The following is a 22,215-nucleotide window of genomic DNA, read 5'->3' on the forward strand; positions in this document are numbered from 1 at the left end:
AAAATACATTTACAGTATTTACTGGATAAAAACCTGCATGTAAGCGAACTCGCACAGTCTAAACCTGGGTTGTTTAAGGGTCAACTATACCTGTGGTCTTAATGAAAGGACTTTAGTCTCAGATAATTTCCTTAAATTCTAAGAAAACTATCCTTTCTCTCCCTTTTTTCACAGGATAAACCCTCTTTCCCACTGCTTAGGAAAAGCCAAGCTATACTAGACCAATTTTGAAATGTGAAATAAAGAGATTTCAATATGTGAAATTCTGGCTTCTAGCACTTGACAATTGTCCCAATTGTTGGTTTTCTTTGTTATCTTTCTAGTCCTTATTTTTAGGGATATGGTATCTAATATAATCATACACACAAAGATGCCATACATATTTCCCCATTTGTAGTCTGTTTTTAAAATAGGTTTTTAGTGATTCCACTTATTTCTGAAATGTTTGTAATTGCCTAAAGCCTCATGCTTCAAACATAAATATTGTTCTTTCATTATCAAATGATCTTCCCTGGTCCTGCGGTCTCCTCCGTATTTGTTTTCCTTTCCGGTGGGGAGAAGTAAGACTTTTAGCTAAGTCTTTCTTAAAACTACAAAAAAGTAGCTGGCACCGGCCACCTGCGTGCAGTTCCTACTGCTCTGCTGAGCATGCTGAGCAGGCCCAGGCCCAGTTTTAGGGAACAAAGACAGTAAAAACCAAAACGGGGGAAGGGGAGAGGAAGTGTCTACATTGATCCTCCACAAGAAAGCCAGATAGAGCTCCCAGAAACGAAGGAAGTGCTGACAGAATCGTATCCCATTGTGTGGACAGACCATGGTTTCCTCAGCCACTCAGGCATTTAGGTTTCCAATAGTTCACAATTACAAATACTAGGGATATGTTCATCGGACGCAGGAGCAAGGTTAAAGGGCCTTCCCCACTGGTTAAATTTGGGGCAATTGGGCATTAAAATAAATAACAATAAAGGATTATAATCCAAAGAATAAAATAAGAAACCAAGAGTCCATAGACAAAAATCTTCCTTAAAATAGCCCTGGCCGATTTGGCTCAGTAATTAGAACATTGGTCCATAGGTTTGATTCCAGGTCAAGAACAAATACCTGGGTTGCAGGCTTGATCCCCAGCCCCTCAGTCAGGGTGCATGTGGGAGGCAACCAATCAATGTGTCTCACATTGATGTTTCTGTTTCTCTCTCTCTCTCTCTCTCTCTCTCTCTCTTAGAATATTTGGAATATTTCTACCCATATATTTCTACATGTAGAAACTTTTATTCAGAGAGCCCATGTTAATTTTGTTTTATTCTAATGGTGCTGGAATTTAGGAATAAATCCCACGAAAGTGGGTAGTTCTCTCCCTTGTCCCTCCCCTCCACTCTCTCTGAAAAAAAAAAAAAAGAAAAAATGGAAAAAATATTCTCAGGTGACGATTAAAAAAAACTTTCTCAGAATAAAATACCAACTCAATGTAGAAATGTGATGCAGAGGAATAATGGAATTATTCATTTGGCAACCAGCGTAGTAATAACTGTCTCAGGAAAGGATTATAAATAGATGCTAAACCAGAGACTGGGAATGTGAACGTGAAAGTGAAGAAATCTGGCAGGCACCACCCTAATCAGGTGACCAAGTGAACCTCACGAGTAGAAAGATGAGAGCTGCTCCAGAACAAAAGAGACTACAGATGCACGACAATTAAATGCAACATGAGAGCGTGGATTGGATCTTGGACCAGAAAAAAATTGTTTCCATTTGTTTTAACAGTGTTAAAACAATTGGCAAAATCTGAATAAGGTCTATCTGTATATCCTTCCTACATAATAAAAGGGTAATATGTAAATTACCATCACTCCGCTACGCCCATGATTGGGCCAGCGGGAGGTGCAGGGGGCGGGACTCGGGGTGGCTGATTGGGCTGGTGGAACGCTGAGCTCGCGTCGCCAGCGGCGGCGCGAGCTCAGTGTCTGCGCCATGGCTGTGCTGCGGCACAGAAGGGGCCTCTGGGGCAGCGAGCCCACGTCCTGCTGCGGACCATCAAAAGCGGGGAGCGAAAGCGGGGGAGCTGGCTGTCTGTCCACTCCGGCACCAGGCCTTTCGAAAGCCTCTGCCGCGCCGGAGGCTTTCGAAAGGCCTGGTGCACCAGCGGACAGACAGCCAGCTCCCCTGCGATCGAAAGCGGGGAGCTGTGTGTCCGCTCCAGCACCAGCAGACGCCCTGCCATCAAAAGCGGGGAGCAGGCTGCTAGCAGTGTCTGCGGAGCGTGCTAGGCTTTGCGGGGCAGTGGATATGGCCTGGATGGCAGGTTAAGCCTAGGGGACCCTACACGTGCATGATTTAATCATGCACTGGGCTTCTAGTTAAATAATAATAACATAACCAAAAAACAGTATTCTATAAATATGACCCACATAAAGTTCTGTGGTGGCACTCTGTATCATTGAAAACTAAATAATAGAAAGACAGCTTATTGATTCCAGCCACATGCACCCACATAAATTCAGAAAAAAAGAGGAAAACTGAATATAGGAATACCATATCCAGTTCTTGGTTCAAATCCCAGCTCAGCCACTGTCAGTCAGACTGAGTAACACTGGATGGCAAACAGACCTCTCAGGTCTCATTCCCATCAGATTTTCTGGAGAACAAGTCATACCTTCACTGGAAAGCTACACGATGTACTTGGCATGACTATGTATATAAATAAATAGCCAATCATTTAAGATTACTTCTACGTTCATAGCCAACCAGTGCCACAAAACAATCCTAGATAGCCCTCTCTTAGATTTTATTACTATTTCCACTAAAATACTGTGAGTGGTTAAAAACAGAGTGAAGTAATGGTGTCCTTAGTAGAATCCTATCTAATAAAAGAGAAACATGCAAATTGACCATACCTCCGCTATGCCCACAAGCCAATCAGGAGCAAGTATGCAAATTAACCCAACAAATATGGCGGCAACCACAGAGCTGGAGCCAGCCGGAGGCTCGGGTTGCCCCTGGCAATGGAGGAAGCCAAGCTTCCTGCCTGCCCTGGCTGGCCCTGGCCTCCGCTCAAGGCTACAAAGTTTCAATTATAGAAGATAAATAAATCCCAGATACCAGGGCCTCCACTTGGGTCGCCAGGGGGCGTGGCCGGCCTGCAAACCACCACAGGCCCCTTGTCCAGGCCGCCCCACACCCCAAGGGAACCCCCACCCTGATCCGGGACACCCTTCAGGGCAAACCAGCTGGCCCCCACCCATGCACCAGGCCTCTATCCTATCTAATAAAAGAGTAATATGCAAATTGACCATCACTCCAACACACAAGATGGCTGCCCCCATGTGGACACAAGATGGCCGCCACAAGATGGGCAGTTGGGAGGGACCAGGCCTGCAAAGGAGGGCAGTTGGGGGTGATCAAGCCTGCAGGGGAGGGCAGTTAGGGGTGACCAGGCCGGCAGAGGAGGGAAGTTGGGGGTGACCAGGCCTGCAGTGAAGGGCAGTTTGGGGGGACCCAGGCCTGCAGGGGAGAGCAGTTGGGGGGACCAGGCCTGCAGGGGAGGGCAGTTAGGGGTGACCAGGCCAGCAGGGGAGGGAAGTTGGGGGGACCCAGGCCTGCAGGGAGGGCAGTTAGGGGTGACCAGGCCAGCAGGGGAGGACAGTTGTGGGGGGACCAGGCCTGAAGGGGAGGGCAGTTAGGGGTGACCAGGCCAGCATGGGAGGGCAGTTAGGGGCAATCAGGCTGGCAGGGGAGTGGTTAGGCATCAATCAGGCTGGCAGGGGAGTGGTTAGGGAGTGATCAGGCTGGCAGGCAGAAGCGGTTAGGGGAAATCAGGAAGGCAGGCAAGCGAGCAGTTGGGAGCCAGCAGTCTTGAATTGTGAGAGGGATCCAAGGATCGGGCCTAAACGGGCAGTTGGACATCCCTCGAGGGGCCCCAGTTTGGAGAGGATGCAGGCTGGGCTGAGGGACACCGCCTCCCCCTTGCACGAATTTCGTGCACCGGGCCTCTAGTGAATTATAAGCTGCTAAATTTCTTTAAAGTTTTATAACATCATGGAATTCTATTAGTTCTCTAATAATCCTGATGTTTAAATTCTCTTTATCCCCTCCTTTTGGCATCTGTAATTTGCTTTGCATGCATTCTTCTGGAGTCCACATATACTTGCATTTTAAATACCAGGGCTATATAAAAATAGCAATTTTGAAAACATAACACCTTTGGAATATATCTACCCATATACACTTACATATGTAAACTTTTATCCAGAAAGCCCACACTGATTTTGCTTTGTTATTCTAATAGGCTGGAATTTAGGAATACATCCCATGGAAGTGGGTAGTTCTGGGATGATGCCAGCATGCCTCCCAGTGGACAGAATAACACATTTCATATTTAACAGGGTGAGCCATGTCAACATTCGCATCCACTGTTCACTTGCTAATCTGTGAAGAACAAGGTGCTCTTTATAAACCAATACATGTGCTATAATGTCTTGGCTTCCTAAGCAGAGGTCTGGGACCACAATTACTCCTTTCTTGGATGAATTGGGCTCATCTCCTTGGCCCTTTCATAGGATTTAATCACTGAGGGCATTCGTTCCTGTGCTGGCTCCAAGTGGTGCCGCTGCCACGTGCCTATGGGATGTCCACTTTGTGTGGACAACGATTCTCAGTGTTTCTAGTTCCAACAGTCTCTCTACCTGCGAGTGCTTCTAACCGCAGGCTCAAGTTGGTGAAACCATCAGCAAGCTTCACTGAACACACCAGGGGGCCTCGTAAGGATGGAAATTGATCTTCACAGAAACTTTGGTGATCAAGGGTATGATCAATTAATGGAACAGCTTTATGGACCCTTTTAAATAGGTCATTCTTTTAGTTGGCATTCGTGTCTATCATATTTTCATCAATCTCTCTCTTTTTTAATCCTTATAAAGGATATTTTTCCCATTGATTTTTAGAGTGGAGAGGAGGAAAGAGGGGGGGAAGAAAAAGAGAAAGAGAGAGAGAGAGAGAGAGAGAGAGAGAGAGAGAGAGAGAGAGAGGAGAGAAACATCGATGTAAGAGAGACACATCCAATGATTGCCTCCCACACGCATCCCAACCAGGGCCCGGGATCAAGCCTGCAACGAGGTACATGCCCTGGACCAGAAATCAAATCAAAGACCCTTTGGTCCATGGGCCAATGCTCTAACCACTGAGCAAACAGGCCAGGGCACATCTGTCTCTCTTTTTTAAAAAAACTTTCAATTTCTTGGAAATAAAAATAGCCCCTTTAATAAAGACAAAAGTGGCTGAAATCATGGCCAACATGTTCTACATAATTTACATTCCTTTGGGTTTCAATTAGGTCTTTTTTAGGAAGAAAATGTTGTCCTTGTTCTTTTCTGGCTCACAATTATCCATTTCTTGACACTTTTCAAAATAGAGACACGATTGGCAAGGGATTTTTTTACCCGAGGCCTGAGGAAAAGCTCTTTACCTGTAATGATGTTAGGAGTGTATCATGACAGCATGGACACTTGCCCCTTACTGGTTGTCTTTCTTGTTGCTTTAATTACAAGGGACTATTACTTGCCCAGGTTTCCTCTCTGTTACATCTGTTAGGCTGAGACATATAACAGGGATAATTCTATGGAGAGAACTCCCATTTTTTATGGGCTAGCACTGGACACCACACATAATTAAGGACAATGCTAACTGAGCTTTAAAAAAAAAAAGTGTGGACAGCGGAGGAAAGGCCAGGGAGAATGCTAAGTAAAGAAAATGTTATGGTTCACAATTTATATTCTGAAGAAAAATGGCTTGTTTATATTTCACATAAAAATAATGGGAGAATCTACTACTCATAAAAAAACACAAAACACTAGTACAATCTAGTACAATAGTTAGACATTTTTTCTGGGTAACACAGCACTTCATAACTTTTTATGGGACAGCAATCATGAAAAGAATTTTTTCTGGGTAACACAGCACTTCATACACTTTTTATGGGACAGCAATCATGAAAAGAATTACTCATAAGCTGTCCAAAAGATAACATAGTTTGGAAATTAGATTTAGTGACTAAAGCTTATTTGGATTAAACACTTGCGGGGAGGGGGGGTGGAGAGGAGATGGGGGAGATAAAAAGTGAATATCTGCATAGCAAAAGAAGACAGAAATATGAAAACAGCAGAAGTTCTCCACTGTTTGGGGTTAATTCTTTTCTCAATGACCTCTTGGGGTTTGTGGTACTATTTTAAGGTTCTCCAGTGAATTTTTTTCTAGGAGAATTAACTCCCAAGAAAGAGCTATGAGGCTTTTTTTTTTTAACTTGAAAAAAGACAGAACGTACATACTGCTTTACAACTGTTGGCTATCAGACTTGCAGTCTTCTTGAAGGTCTTTTCAAGGTAGTGTGCAAATCTTTCATTCTCATTCTCTTTTGACCCTAGCTGAAGAAATTCACCTAAAAGAAGGAAAGGGGTTATTTGAGACATGGTTTTATTACCCAGCTACATACTAAGATGGAATAAAAAAAGAAAAGTCGGAATTAACCTACCACGCACCAGATCTTCAATAACTTGGGTTAAAATAGATATAACAGTTGTGTTTCCAATTCGTGCCAGAGCTATAGATGCTGCAGAAAGAATCAAATCTCCAGCAAGAACAGCCTAGAAAAGAAAAAACCTTTCAGAGAAAAGTGTCAGGGCAAGGGTGCCAACAATGAAGCTGACTTCTCAGAAGCTACAAACAGAATGAGAGGAAGGGGCCATCTTAGATGTAAGTTTTCCCCTCCCTCTTGCTCAACTGGATTTTGTGAAAACTTCCAGATTTGGGACATTGTTTGGACTGGATTGGCTCTCAGAGCTTACCCAGTCTAGCTCCCCACTTCTGACCTGAAGAAATGATGCCGGGAGATGGAAAGCATCTTACCCTCCAGCTTCATCCCTAGCCCCTCCAAGAGCAGCTGCTTCCAGTTTAGTTATGCTGGACCACTCCCTCAAACCTCCTTGTGCCTTTGCACTTACTGCTTCTTCTGCCCCCAAGTCCTTCCCCTTCTTCCTCCAGCGCTCCTTTGTGTGATTAGCTCAATGGCACCGGGTTCAGCTCCCACTAAGCCTGATCAGATGCCTCTTCTGAGGGAGCAGAGCACCCTTGCACAATGCGTACGGTGCACTTTCCTCAATCGGTGAGTCCCTATTTACTGAAGTGCTTGAGGGTCCGGACTGATAATTACCCCAGCGAGGACTTAGCCTACCCCAGTGCAGGGCACACACACTTTGCTCAATGAAAACTCAACTAAGGCACCTGGGCTCCAAGTTCAATGCTCTCTGCACTATATTACACTGCCTCTCATTTCGACACAAAATAGTTTTTTCACGGAATATTAGATAATCAGTATTTTTCCAATCTTTAATTGTGAGATGTCCATACAGTATTTGCAACTAACTATAAATTAGACATAATTGAATTACATGCTATAATCAAATACACTAACTTTCATACCAAAAGATATGCCCAAGTGTTATGTTATAGAGTAACTAGTTATAAATGCTAGAGTTCATAGAAATTTTAATTTATAGAATTTTCAACAAACCACATTTTAAAGTTTTATTGTCTAATGCTTCTCTAGTATCTAAAATTAATGATGTTCACTATGTTTACCAATGAATTGTCATTTTATATAACATATCTTGATATAACTATACATATATGAAGCCATTTTATAATTATGAGATATATGTGCACATATAGATCCGTCCATCTATACCACATCATTAGCAGACCTCTAAGCTTCTACCTCTTTCCTCTCCTGGCCCTCGGGTTCCTGGAGGCAAAAGTTCTAGCACATGGAACTGAAGCTGCTAGACTGGGCTTCCTGGCGTGAGGGGTTAAAGGCAGGCATGTCTGGGAACTCAGGCAGGGAAATGGGGGCTCATAGTGGTGGCACTGTGTGACTTTTAAATTTTTTATTTTATCACTATCATAGCAGTTTGGATTGAGGGACAGAAAAGGAGATTGGCAGGTGGCTTTGTGCAGGGCAGACCAGTCTCACAGCTCAAGGAGGCAGATGGCAGCGGGAACCACCTTCCTTCACCCACACTCAGAAAGAGGCCCCCAACAATGGAGGCTGTTATAGAGGGGACTGGTCAAGGAGAAGACCTTCATTTGTTCTCTTAATCTTCTTCCCCGACCAAGAGCCCAAATTAGGCTTTAAGAATAGGCCCTGAACACCGACAGCTGACCACCAGGACACATCATAGAGTTACCCACAACCTTTTCAAAACAAAACTCTACCCTCTCTTTACCAATGTTCTGATGAATGGAATTCTGTCAATGAGACACAAAACCTTTAATCTACAATTTGAAATAAAAACCTCACAGCCCTAGCCGGTTTGGCTCAGTGGATAGAGAGTCTGAAGGGTCCCAGGTTCAATTCCCAATCGGGGCACATGCCTGGGTTGCGGGCTCGATCCCCAGTAGGGGGTGTGCAGGAGGCAGCGTGTCAATGATTCTCTCTCATCATTGATGTTTCTATCTCTTACTCCCTCTCCCTTCCTCTCTGAAATCAATAAAAAAATATTTTTAAAAAACATCTTAAAAATGGAATTGCAGGACTCGATTACACAACAAAGTGAAGGACATTAAAGCAAACTAGCATGTGAAGATAACAATGAACACACATTTCTTCCCTTAATGAGGGCAAGGAGAGCACAGCAGGAGCCAAGTACCATGCCTATGTGAGCGAGGGGAAGGTGAGAGGAAACCTTTCCCGTCAGGTCTGCGCTCACAGGCGGGCAGCATGGAGGAGTGTGTGGGGGAGATGGCTCCCAGAGGCCTGTACATCGTCACTTTTATTTGTTCAACTGCATCCCCATCCTTTCAACCCATGCCTGAAGCAACTCCAGCAACACTCTCCGTTTTGTATAGCTCCTTCAAAAAATGCTAATAAAATAATACAGGAATATGTTTTAAAATATAATATATGAACCAACCCCAATTATAGAGCCTCTATTTCAAAAGGTAAAATTTTCATTGTGAAAGAGTACCTTTGGTATATATTTTAAATTTTTTTATTTTAAAAGTTTTATTTACTTACGTTTTTAAAGCTTTATGACACTCTCATAATGTGGCAATCAGTAAGTGGTTAAGGAATTAAACCGAATCTGAGCCCAAAAGTAAAATGTATGATTCCTCATGAAATAAGCTTTTTGGATACCCTCAGAAACCACTTTCCTTATAATCAAATGAAATTCTATAGAAAACTGAGAATAACCAGAAATATTATTTATTTTTCTGTGGTATTATCTATTATAAAATACCTATATAAGATAAGTCATGGCCTTGATCATGTTGCTCAGTGATTAAGAGTGTTGGCCTGTGCACCAGAGGTTTGATTCCCGCCCCATCACAGTGCTTGCAGGAGGCAACCAATCAATGTCTCCCTCCCCAAGCTTCCCTTACACCTTCTCTAGAAATCAATGGAAAAAATATCCTCCAGTGAGGATTAACAAAACAAAACAGAACAAAACAAAAAACACACAAAATAAGATATGAATACTATTCTAAAAGTTGGTAGACCACATTTGAAGAAGCATAATTTTTTAATGAGACAAATATGAAAGATAAATGTAATCCAAAGAGCATTAAAAAACAAGTAAAAACCATACCTTCTTTTCACCCCAGATCTTATTAACTGTGTGCTTTCCTCTCCGAGAACTGGCATCGTCAATGACATCGTCGTGAACGAGACTGGCAGTGTGGATCATCTCTGCAATTAAGGCTATGGAGCGCTGGCTGGCTTGCACATCTCTAGTTAACAGAAAGTAATGCTTTTTAACAGATACCGCCTATAACCTTCTCAGCATTCATCTTGTGAAAACTGGACATCAGATCTAGGACAAAGAATTTTATTTCTCTAAGAGAAACCGTAGAAAACTTTTGGCTTTCCTACAGAGACATTTCTATCACTTGGAGAACATTTGTTTTATGCCAAAATTATGTTTTACTCGAGGCCCGGTGCACGAAATTCATGCATGGGTAGGGTCCCTAGGCTTGGCCGGCGATCAGGACCAATCAGGGCCTTCCAGCTGCTGGCTGGAGCCTTCCTTTGTTCTGCACCGCCCCCTGGTGGTCAGCACACATCATAGCAAGCGATAGAACTCCAGGTAGAATTCCCATGGGAACACTTTGCACATTAGGCTTTTATATATATAGATGGATACTGCATTAAGAAGTAGAATGCATATGATTAACAATAAGAGGATAAACATCGCAGAAATCTTGCCATCAGGCTGAAGAATCATCTTTCTGTCTTATATAGTGATCTTGGTCAGCTGATCAAGTTTACAATTAGGTTACAATTAAATTTTAGAGGTGGAGGGGTGAGATAGGTGAGAAGAATTCTAAAAAAGTGTATCAGAGAACCAACAGTCAAGATGTTCAAAGCTTTTAATACTGTCTTAAATGCTTAGTAAGAAGACCCATCAATAACCAAAATAGAATTTTTGTAAAAATGTTCTTCCAATTTATATTTAAACTTTACATTAGAAATTTCTACTTTTGTTTCCCAGATTTAACACAAACTACAGGATAAACACTCTCAAGAAGATTCAAAGATGTTGAGTTTTACAGTTAAAAGGGAATGCACCCCAGTCTCTTTTTAATCATCATTATTACCATCACCATCTATGAGAATTTTAAAAAACTGAATTTAAAGAAAATCAGACTGGGGAAATAGTCAACTGAATTTTCATAACCTGAAACATACGCTTGACTTAAGCACATGTTAACCAAATGTTTCACTTATCCCAATAGCTCACTTTTCAACTATTATCAAGTTATCTCTTAGGGGAGAGAAAAGTGAGAGGGATACTAAAATACGACTTTTTCTTGAAAAACCTAATCTTGAACATCTGTAAAAGATAGTGCTCATTCTGATTCCTCAAACCTGGCAGAAAAACAATGAGAAATGAAATGTACTTACATTAAAGCTGCTGGAATTTAACTACAAACACTACATCAGCAAGAGAATATCTCTTGATTTTGCTTTAAATACAATTTTATAATGTGATAGCTCACCGGCTCCTCTGACCTAAGATGTTAGAACTAAACCTCAGAAGCTTTCAACTGCTTTTAGCCCTGAAATCAATTGTGAAGTGCTGCTCCTTATTTATTAATACGTCACAATCACAACAGTTCTAAATACTTCCATATCACAACACATTCTTTCAAGAGGGAAAAAGTAAAGCAACAGAAGGCAGGGAGAAGTCATCCTGTAAAACCACTTTCTTAAAATACGAAAATGGCGGTTCGGATGGCTCCTACGAGCTGTTCTGAATCCCTCAGTGAGACACTCACAGAGGCCATAGTAGGAAGCTTGGACCTTATGTATTCTTCAGGTAAGTTTATTGAGCCCTATCTTATTTGAGTTTAATGCATAGAAAATATATAGACTTTTACAGTTGTTGTTTTTTAATATACAAAACACAAAAGGCTAGTTTTTAGAATATTTTATCAGCTGGATTTCTAATAAAATATACACTTCCTACTGATTAGTAGTGGAACTACCTCAAAAAAACTGTTAAGGCCTCTAGCCTTTCTCATGCACTCATGAGTTGGGTACCACTTTCGTTCCCATAAGCCATGCCAGCAGACAGGGGTTCCTCCTGGGAACCTGCACTACAATGGCCGTGCTCCCTGACACTAGAGTTTTTGTGAAGATATTAAAACAATAAAGATTTCTTAAAATATTTTTTAATTTCATAGACGATATGAGTATATGAAAATGGCATTTTGCATGGCTAAATTCTCAACAGATGAAATCAAGATTCTTGCTTAGAATGTTATTTGGCATAGAACAAACACCACATTTTAAATGCTTTATAATTTTATCTCATGCACTTTTCCCTATACAATTAGGTTTGAATGTGTGTCAGCTTCTATCTGGAAAATACTGCCACTGCTTATGCATAGCACAGCATAATGGTGGGGCAGATACCCAAAATTTCCAGACTGTAGGAAAGTCTCACACTATCTTTAAGATGAAATTTCCAAAGTGCCACACTGAGCCATGCCTTCAAAAAGCTGGGCATCATGTCTACTTCCTGCCGTGAAACAGCTGCCACACCCTCCCATCATCCTCTTGGAGAGGTGTAAGAAAGCCAGGCAGGCGAGCCAGCATGAGCAGAGGAGGCCCGAGTCTTGAAAGCTGGCTATGTCCTCTGTACATCACACCTGAAAGAGTGTGTGTGATTCACACCTTTAGGACACTTGTTTTTCCTTCATTAAAATTAAAACAAAAATTTCATAATGAATAATTTTAAGCAGACAAAAATAGATATAATAATATAATGACTTCCCCCACACACTCCATCCAGCTTCCATGTGATTTAAAAAAAAACTGTTTTCCCCTATTCAGACTAATACATAATGTGAAGTCTGAAACAAATTACAAGTATACCCCCAATGAGGAAAAATTGTCTATAAAAAGAAATATCAAACCTTGGCAATGTATTATGTTGGGTTGGAGCAAAGTAGGGAAGCAAATAAATTAATAGCAAATGTGGTTTCACTTTAACAATAGAGACAGAGAGCTCCTATTCCCAAATCTAGAGGTTGTACACAAACAGAGTTCTCAAGTGGCATACAAAAGGCTCTAGTTCTATTTTAAATGTTCTTCTCTTTGTCTCTCCTGACAATTCTAAAAATTAGTGTTTCACTTTGATTTTCAGAACTTTGACAAGCTCACTGTTTCTTAAATTTCTATCCCTGGTCCACCACATGGGAATCAATCCTCTAAAATGCAGGCAAAGGCCGCAGACACTGAATCACAATCTCTAATGGTGGGGCGCAGGAACGGCATTTTTAAAAAGCATGCCAGGTGATTCTGATGCACCAAGTTTGGGGAACACAACTCTGTCTAGTGGGAGTAATAATTTAATTTTTGGTAAGCCAAATGGAAGCTTTTCTGAAAGGTTTTGGTACAGGCTCAACCTTTGCTGACCCACTGCAGCACCGCCTATAAACTGTGGGAAAGTGGAATGAGGCTCTGTCCTATCCCTGTGGGTGACCTGAACCTGGGGCATCAGGTCAGAGGTCCTGTGCTAAGGACCTCCCAAGTCTCTTCACAGCTGGAGAGCAGAGGCTCCTGCTCTGAAAAACAATCATGGGAGGGAGGCCCTTCTCTCTTCTCATCCTCTGCGTCACTAGGAGTTTTAAAAGATATGATTAGAATCTCATCAGTTCGGCTCTCACCAAACTCACTATTTAAAATGCAAATGAAGTCTGTCTTTACACAACTCTCAGGATGTGAACTGCATTTCCTAAATCCTTGATAAAGACACATATGTTCAAGTTTTCAGTATGCTAATCACATATCCATACAGACTACCTTTATCTGCCACTGAATTGACTTGCTCCAAGTCTGGGTCCTTGAACTACTGAGACGGTGGAACGTGCTCTTTACGCTCTGGTCCGCTCTGTCACATCCATCTTTCTCAGCAGGCAAAACCACAGCAGGCCCAGCTCTCCATTTCTCCCCAAACCCCTCTCTGCTTTAAGTGTCATGGAACTAACAGCTAGATATTTAGCTCAGCAAGAGCATCATCTACAAGAGTCCTGCAGGGCCGGAGGGGGGGAGGGGGAATTTAGGAAGGGTCCTTATTCTCCAGGAATTGGGGCTTAGAGAATAATGTAGCTGGGAAACTACTATCCAAATGCATGCCTCCCTCATGGCTCACAGCCTAGCGCCAGACATGGGCCTCTGCCCTGTGCCTTCAAAAAGCCCTGCTCTGATCACCTAAGGGGAGAACGACACTGCAGCTAAGACGTTCCTGGAGAGGGCAGTCTTGAACTTACTTTTTAAACTAGCAATGCCTTCTCTGTGTTCTGTTCTCCCGTGTTTTCTGCAATCAACGGTTTGTATAGTTTAGTAAAGAAGCTGAGAAAACTTTCACCTACGGGGTAACAGCTGACAGGAGGTAGAGCAGTGCAGACTATTTTCCTGTTCCTGTTATCTCTGAGGGTGATGAACTGTATTGAGTATTAATCTGAGAAATAAAAAATATAAACACACATCTTCCCTAGATGAGTTGTTTTTAACCAGGGATGGTTTTTTCCCCAGGGAACATGTGGCAATGTCTGGAGACACTGTGGGCTGTCCTCAGCTCGGGGGTGGGGACACGACTGGCACCTGTGGATAGAGGCCAGGGGTGCCACTATATGCTCCATCTTAGGTCAATGCACACTGACAACCCCTCCCTCCACAAATAAGGTGGCCCAAAACACCAGCCGGGCCAATGCTGAGAAACCTGCTCTAGAGTCTAGACCACATGCGATGCATTGAGTCTGGCTCGGAGGGAGCACTGCGGCGGCTCTGCCTTCTAAGTGAATGGGAACTGGGCCGGATGATGGTTAAAAGGTTGCTGCCAGAGATTTCCCTGCTTGTTCAAACCATCCCGGGAGCTCGCCGAAAGTCTCAGGGTGACTGGGGGCACCCCTGAGCACCGTGCGCTGTGTTGGAGCTGCAAGGGTGCAGCAGCAGGCACCAAACTGTGGTGGGCAGAGGGAGCACCCGCTAAGAAGCAACATCTGATGCTCACTCTTACAGCATCCTTAAATTTAGTGCTGACTAAGGCATTCTTTAAAATATATGTTGAACCAATGAACTTGTATGCATATATGCATAACCTGTGGACACAGACCTGGGGAGGGAGGATGTGAGCGGGCTGGAAGAGGTTAAAGTTAATGGGGGGGGGGGGGGGAGGAGGATCTATGTAATACTTTCAACAATAAAGATTTTTAAAAATAAAATAAAATAAAAAAAAGAAGGCAGATCCTGGCAACTCACTAACATTGGATCCCCTACCACACCCTATGTAAGAGCTTGTTTGCAATGAAATGTCAAGAGTGGCATTTTCAGAGTCTTAACATCTGCCGTTCTCTCAGATTGCCACCTATCTGATTAATAAACGCACCATAAATATTCAAACAAACAAATAAAAACTGGTTGAAGATGGTAAATTTTACATTGTGTGTATTTTACCACAATAAAAAATGTGAAAAAAAAATCAGAAAAAATAATATGTTAAAGAAAGGGACTATACTACACATGTTCGACCCTAGGGAAATGTATAAGTACATTATGGTCTACTGGAATTTCCATCAATAGAATACATGATGTAAAAATAACAACTAAGAACACACTGCGGCACCATGATGAAGACTTTAAAAAAAATGGTAAGGAAACAAAGCAGAACTCAAAATTATTTGCATACTGTGGGACTGATTGGAAGAGGGCGGGGCAAAGAAAATGATAAAGACAGCTGCGTTTGGTAATATGGGTACATCCTCTTTCCTTTTAAGACTTCCTTTAATACTAAATGTTGCTGTTGTTTTAATATTTTAAAATCTAAATACATTCAAAACACAAAAGCTAAGGATCCACAGTCAAAATGCCTTTTTTAAGCCCCAGACAGGCAGGCGCTGCAGGGGGTGTGGTGCCCAGAATCATGGCAAAGCTTATCACTTCATACCCATCAACCTTTGGACTAACTGGCCCATGTGGACAATGATTACATGTCTGCATACATCCTGGTAGTCTCTACTTCTGAACAAGAAAACTAAATCTGACTTTCAGACTTCTTTCTAAAATGCTTATTTACAGCTGAAGTCGTTCTTCCACGGACACGAAAAAGGTGGAAAAGGAAGGTGCCCAGACCAGATTCCAGAGTGACTTAGTGGCTCCTACTCAGAATCGAGTCATCATACATAAAGTGAATTCTTAGATGCACGGTACACCTTAAACAGGAAGCTAAACAGTGACCTTCGGAAGGAAGACCTGCCAAATAGAAGAGGACAGGGCAGCAGAAGTAAAGGACTCACCGGGAGTTGTTATAATGGCTATTACACGCCCGGGCCATTAGCACCACGATAACTGGTCGAAAGGCTTTTCCTTTTCCATCAAAGTAGTACTCAGACATCTCCTTAAGTTCCATTGGAGATATGAGCAGTTCCTGAAATAAAGAGTCTCTGTGTCAATATGGCATCATAATTGCATAAAAAGTCACCAGGATTTCTTTTACAAAACATGGATTTGATTTCTGTGTATTCATCTGAATGGAGAAATTCAACGCTCAGTTGGAAAAGGTTCCTCAATGGTATGGCCAAAACCCTGGCTGCCCCGTGCCTGGGCCACAGGCAATGCCTGGCCTGACGCCAAGTGGCCTAAGTGCGGGAGCAGGCGCTGCCCACAGTGGCTCCAAGAGGCAGCAGCACGGGGAGGAAAGCTCTGGGTGAGCCCGGCCACCCGCCCGGTGACAGCTGGAGAAGGGGGCAGGGGCTGGCAGCAGTGTGGGAGGAGGGGAGGGGACAAAGACAGGGAGTTTGGGAGCCAGTGGCTGTGGGGAGCCATGAGGCAGGTCAGGGCTGTCCTGGGAGGGAGAAGCTGTGCTTCGGGCAGGAAGGTAAGACGGTGGCCGGGGAGAAGCAGCAGCGGTAAATTCAAAAGGGAAGTGGGGCTTACAAGTGAGTTGGGGAGACAAAACTTTTTTTTCCTTTTTTTGAACTGATCTTGGAGAGAGAGAACAACATTGATTAGTTGTTCCACTTACTTACACATTCATTGGTTGATTCTTCTATGTGCCCTGACCTGGGATGGAACCCGCAACCTTGGTGTATCGGGACAACATTCTAACCAACTGTTTTTTGTTGTTTGTTTTTGTTAACCCTCACCTGAGTGTATTTTTCCATTGAGTGCAAAGGAGGGGGAGAGTCAGAAATATCAATGTGAGAGAGACACATGGATTGGTTGCTTTCTGCATGCGCCCCATGCTCCCCAACCTGTTGGGAATCGAGCCTGCAACCGAGGTACATGCCCTTGACCAGAATCGAACCCATGATCCTTCCCCACGGGTCAACGCTCTAGCCACTGAGCAACTGGCCAGGGCTAACCAACTATCTTAAAAAAGAAATATTCAATAAATAATGCAGTCATATCTTGAATAATGCTGTACATTAAATACACTGTAAGTTCTAAGTAGGCGAGAGCAGTGTTGGCTAAAAAAACTAAACATTTCCCAGAAGAGATCAGCTTTGACCTGGGATTAAGGAGAAGTAGGGCTTTGATTTGTGAAGAGGAGAGATCCTTCCAAGTGATGGAGGTGTTTGTGTTTTACCTGCTGTACAAGGACTTGCTGGAACTAATCACAGCTGATCCCCCAGAAGCAGTGGGAGCTAAAAATGGACCCCGAGTCCGGGCCGGTGGTGGTTAAGTGGTTCGAGTGTTGGCTTGTGCACCAAAGGGCTGGGTGGGGGTTTGATTCGGGGTCAAGTGCATGTACCTCAGTTGGAGATTCCATCCCTAGTCAGGGCAAGTGCAGGAGGCAACCAAACAATGTGTCTCACATCAATGTTTCCCTCCCTCTTTCCCTCCCATTTGCTCTCTCTAAAAATCAACGGAAAAGATATCTCAGGTGAGAATTAACAAAAACAAAACAAGACACACACACACACAAAGGAATGGACCCTCCTAGGCACAGGAGAAACCATACAGCAGGTCAGTCATTAACTCACTAAATTACAGACCGAGTGCCAAGAATGGTAATAAATGTAGAGGTTACAAAGATAAACAAGACAGCCCCTTGCCTACAGGAGCTCAGAGTCTAGATGGGGAGAAGTAATAAAACAGTACCTGCAATAAAACACAATAGCAGGACGGGTGCAGTCCCTGAGATAAGCGCAGTTACCCTGGGATCACATAGGAGGCACCTCTGGCCATTATTACATGCTTGGGCCATTAATTAGCATGACGATCATTGTCCAAAACGCTTTTCCTTTTCCATCAAAGTAATATTCTCACATTTCCTTAAATTCTGCTGGAGATATGAGTAGTTCAGGTGAAAATATGAGTAGGTGGAGATAAGAGCAGGCTCCGAGTGAAAGAGGGAGGGGGACAGCAAGGATGATAGCAACAGAAATGGGGGTGCCTAACCACTGGCAGTGGGACTGAAGGAGGAGACAGACCAGGGCAAGTAGTCAAACTCACGGCCCGCGGGCTGCATGCGGCCCACAGTGAATATTTTTGCGGCCCAACCAATATAACGGTATGTGAGAAATGTTTTAATAAAAATTTTGTAACTTAATTTTTACAGTATCCTGTTATACGTAATTATTAATAACGAACTACAATGTTCACTAACGACTTATTACTATAACCGTGTTGCATTCATTTCCCTTACACGCCTTGCGCGCAGGCGCACCATTTCTCTCCACTAATACCAGCAGCGAATATTTTAGCAGCCGATTGCCATGTCATTAGTCTTGTATTGTTTGGTGTGCACAATAAGAATATTTCGTTTTTGGAGAACAAGAAAAATAGGTTTATTTGCGTTACGCTTATTAATTTGTGCAGTTATTCAGTGTCTAGTAAGTTAATGTTCAAGAAAAAATATTAATTTTTATTAAAATGTTCTATTATTTTATGTTAACGATTACTCATTTATTTCAGCCCTTTGTATTCAGCATGTCTCTATAGAAATAAACCTACGTTTCTATGAAAACTGAAGCTTTTGTTTTTGCAGCCCACATAAACTTAAACCTTGTTTATTTGGCCCATGTTAGCCTTTGAGTTTGACATGCTTGGACTAGGGGATGAGGAGGAGGAAAGAGATGGGTGACTGGAGGATCCTTCTGGGGATCCTGGGAAAAACAGGAGAAAAGACAGTTAGGAGGGGAAAGTAGAGATTCATATATGTTAAATTTGAGATAGTCATGGACACTACATGGAGCTGCCAGTGAGCAGTTAGATGTATGGGTTTCAAACCAATGACTTAATCTGGAATAGAGATATTTTTGGGGAGTTGTAAGCATGGGAACAGGTATACTGAGGACACAGAGGAGGCCAATAGAACCCCAGGAATGGCAACATTAAAGGGGATGGGTGGAAGGGATGGACAAAAACTTAGGAAGCAGGCTGAAGAATGGTCTAAGACTCAGAACAAGGCCAGAGGAAAAGTTTCATGGAGTGGGAGTGGTCCACAGTGATCAATGTTCAAAAAAGTCAAGGAAGATAAAAACTGAAGTGTCCACTGGGTTTATTAGAAGGAAGCTATTGAAGACGTAGGCAAAGGCAGGTTCTGAGAAGAGGGTGGAAAGAAAGGCCTAGTGTGATGGTGGAATGAATGTGAAGGGGCAAAAATAAAGACAGAGGAAGAGCATACTGTGATGGAAGGGAAGAGGTAGGACACCGGGTCAAGGAATGGTCCTTTAAAAGACAAACATGAGCCCTAGCTGCTTGGGCTCAGTGGACAGAATGTTGGCCTGCGGACTGAAGGGTCCCAGGTTTGATTCCAGTCAAGGGCACATGCCTGGGTTGCAGGCTCGATGCCCAGTAGGGGGTGTGCAGGAGGCAGCTGATCAATGATTTTCATCATTGATGTTTCTATCTCTCTCTCCCTCACCACCCTTCCTCTTTGAAGTCAATAAAAATGTTAAACAACAACAACAACAACAACAACAAAGTCAGCCCTAGCTGGGTTGGCTTGGTGGATAGAACGTCGACCTGTGGACTGAAAGATCCCCAGTTCGATTCCAGTCAAGGGCACATGCCTGGGTTACGGGCTCAATCCCCAGTAGGGGGCGTGCAGGAGGCAGCTGATCAATGATTTTCATCACTGATGTTTCTATCTTTCTCTCCTGCTCCCTTCCTCTCTGATATCAATAAAAATACTAAGAAAAAAAACCAAAAAAACACATGAACAAACTGGAGACCCTAAAAGGCATAGGAAAGAGACACAAAGAGCAAGAGTCTGCAGGTCAAGGAGAACAGGCCACTGTGGGAGCAGTGCCCAAGGTGCTGGGGATGAAGCTTAACTAGAGGTAAAGGGACTATCCTGGAAAGGAAGGGACGTTCACGTTAGTAGATGGCACAAAGGAGCTTATACACGGGATAGAGCAGGCACTGAGGGAGAGCCTCCTTCAGGGGCTCTACTTGGTCTGTCCAGTAGAAGTGGTATCGCTGTGAAAACTGCGAGTGGGGTGGAGCTCGAGGAGGATCGAAAGGGGAGTGAGGCTGACGAGGGGCATGTGGACATTTCTGGCAGCATTTGGGAATACAGTGAGGTTGGGAACCACTGATCCTGTTTGGGAGGAGAGCACTTAACGATGAAAGCAGCCCGGCAACTGACATTCAGTTCCAGATAAGGGAGATGACAGCAGGAGCCACTAGGCTTCAGTGCTTCAATAGTTGTGGAATAGGGGAAGGAAATGGAGAGAAAATGTCAAGACAGCCCACGTGACAGGTAGGTGCTACCTGTACCATTTTCTTCAGGTACCAAACTCTGCAACAACCGCTTTCTGGACCTAATGTGTTCTGTCCTCCATACTGCCCCATGGCTGTTGCTCAAGAAACTTCTGAAACCTGACTTACGAAGTCTGCAATGGCTCTGTACATATCTGAAACCAGGGTCCTGTTTTCATAATTCTAAAAGTTCAACATACTTCACAGCATCATCAAAACTATCTTACCTTCCTAATGTCCTCATACAGACCTTTCAAATATCTCCTACCAAGCTGAAAGGGATCGGTGTATTTCTCACCGCTCTGAGGTTTACTATAACAGAACATGGCCGATGTTGTGTGATGGAGCCTGGAACAAGCACAAATGTACAGAACGTAAGTTTGAGTGTTATTTTATAAGAATTATACACACATTTGCATATGCAGATATATATATAATATTCAGATGATAGAAAACTTAAGCTCAGATACTTGCTAGAAATTAAGCATTAATCTAAAAGGGTCATTATAATTTAAAAAAACATACAGAATTCTGTCCTTGCTAAATAATAGTACTGTTTATGTTTATTTTTATAACCAGGACCTCGAGAACCCACAAAAATCAAAGACTAAACCATATTTCTTGTGTTCTGAGTTAAGTTTTATTATATTCCCACTAGTGGCCTGATGCGCGAAATTCATGCATGGGGGAGGGGGGTTCCCCTCAGCCCAGCCTGCACCCTCTCCAATCGGACATTCCTCTCACAATCTGGGACTGCTGGCTCCTAACTGCTCACCTGCCTGATCGCCCCTAACTGCCTCTGCCTGCCTGCCTGATTGCCCCTAACCCCTCTGCCTGCCTGCCTGATCACCCCAACCTGTCTGCCTGCCTGTCTAATTGCCCCTAACTGCCCTTCCCTGCCTGCCTGATCACCCCTAACTGCCCTCCCTTGCCAGCCCGATCTCGCCCCCAACTGCCCTCCCCTGCTGGCCTGATCGTCCCTAAAGGCCTCTGCCTTGGCCCCCACCACCATGGCTTTGTCTGGAAGGAAGTCGGACATCCAGAAGATGGCCAGTCGACCTGGTCTAATTAGCATATTACCCTTTTAGTGGTATAGACAGATTATATAGGACAGGATTGCTTAAATCGGGGGGCGGGGGGGGGAGGACGGAGATAAGCCTTTTTAATCAGGAGAAGATGCTCTTGGCAGACAAAAATACATAATCCCTATATCTGGACTGATAGCCAGCCATATGCACTATACTGCCAAACCGGTCATTAAAAAATTGAACCACTTTCTTACACTTTACACCAAACAGCTGTTGTCCTTAAAATCCGTCCTCAGCCCCCACCTTAGGTTCTGACTTCGCAGTTCACCCAGATTAGGTTCTGATTGGTTGGTTTCTATGCCAGTCAGCGTCAAGTGCTCCGCCTCCTAGGCAGCCATTGGCTCCTTGCACTTCACCCAGATTTTGTTCTGATTGGTTGGTTTCTATGCCAGTCAGCATCAAAAGCTCTGTCTCCTAGGCAGCCATTGGCTCCTCGCACTTCACCCAGATTTGGTTCTGACTGGTCAGTTTCTATGCTAGTCAGTGTCAAAAGCTCTGCCTCCTAGGCAGCCATTGGCTCCTCGCACTTCACCCAGATTTGGTTCTGATTGGTCGGTTTCTATGCCAGTCAGCGATTCCAGGCTTATCAATGGGCCTGATCAGAGAGGCGGGGCTGATCAGCAGCCCCAGTGGAGGCCTGAGAGAATGAGAGGCACAGCTGCTGGCCAGGCCCCGAGAGAAAGGCAAGGGCTGATCAACAGCTGCCTCAGAGGCTATGGATCAGACCCTGCTTCTCCCTCCAGGCCTCCCTTTGGGCCTGATCCGCAGCCCCCTCGGTAGTCAGTGCTGGGTCGCGGTGCCTACAGCAGTGGCAGTCAGTGCTGGCCCAGCACTGACTTCTGGTCAGTCTAGCCTTCGGTTGTTTTG

General features: G+C 43.7%; 1 protein-coding gene across 6 annotated transcripts in view; it reads right to left on the reverse strand.

Annotated features, from left to right (window-relative positions):
• Window positions 1-22,215, reverse strand: part of PDSS1 (decaprenyl diphosphate synthase subunit 1) — a 48,286-nt gene that overhangs the window by 12,165 nt on the left and 13,906 nt on the right. For all 6 annotated transcript variants that reach the window (XR_013813611.1, XR_013813612.1, XM_079773096.1 and 3 more), the window contains exons 3-7: window positions 20,488-20,608; window positions 15,847-15,977; window positions 9,633-9,774; window positions 6,521-6,632; window positions 6,318-6,427 (exon numbers count right to left, since the gene is read on the reverse strand). Coding sequence is in view for 4 of the 6 variants with exons in the window: in XM_079773096.1 (XP_079629222.1) it covers window positions 6,318-6,427; window positions 6,521-6,632; window positions 9,633-9,774; window positions 15,847-15,977; window positions 20,488-20,608 (616 nt within the window). In the remaining 2 variants the exon portion in view is untranslated. The remainder of the gene's footprint in view (window positions 1-6,317; window positions 6,428-6,520; window positions 6,633-9,632; window positions 9,775-15,846; window positions 15,978-20,487; window positions 20,609-22,215) is intronic.

This window comes from Cnephaeus nilssonii (genome assembly GCF_951640355.1).
Source record: "Cnephaeus nilssonii genome assembly, chromosome: 1".
Lineage (NCBI taxonomy): Eukaryota > Metazoa > Chordata > Mammalia > Chiroptera > Vespertilionidae > Cnephaeus > Cnephaeus nilssonii.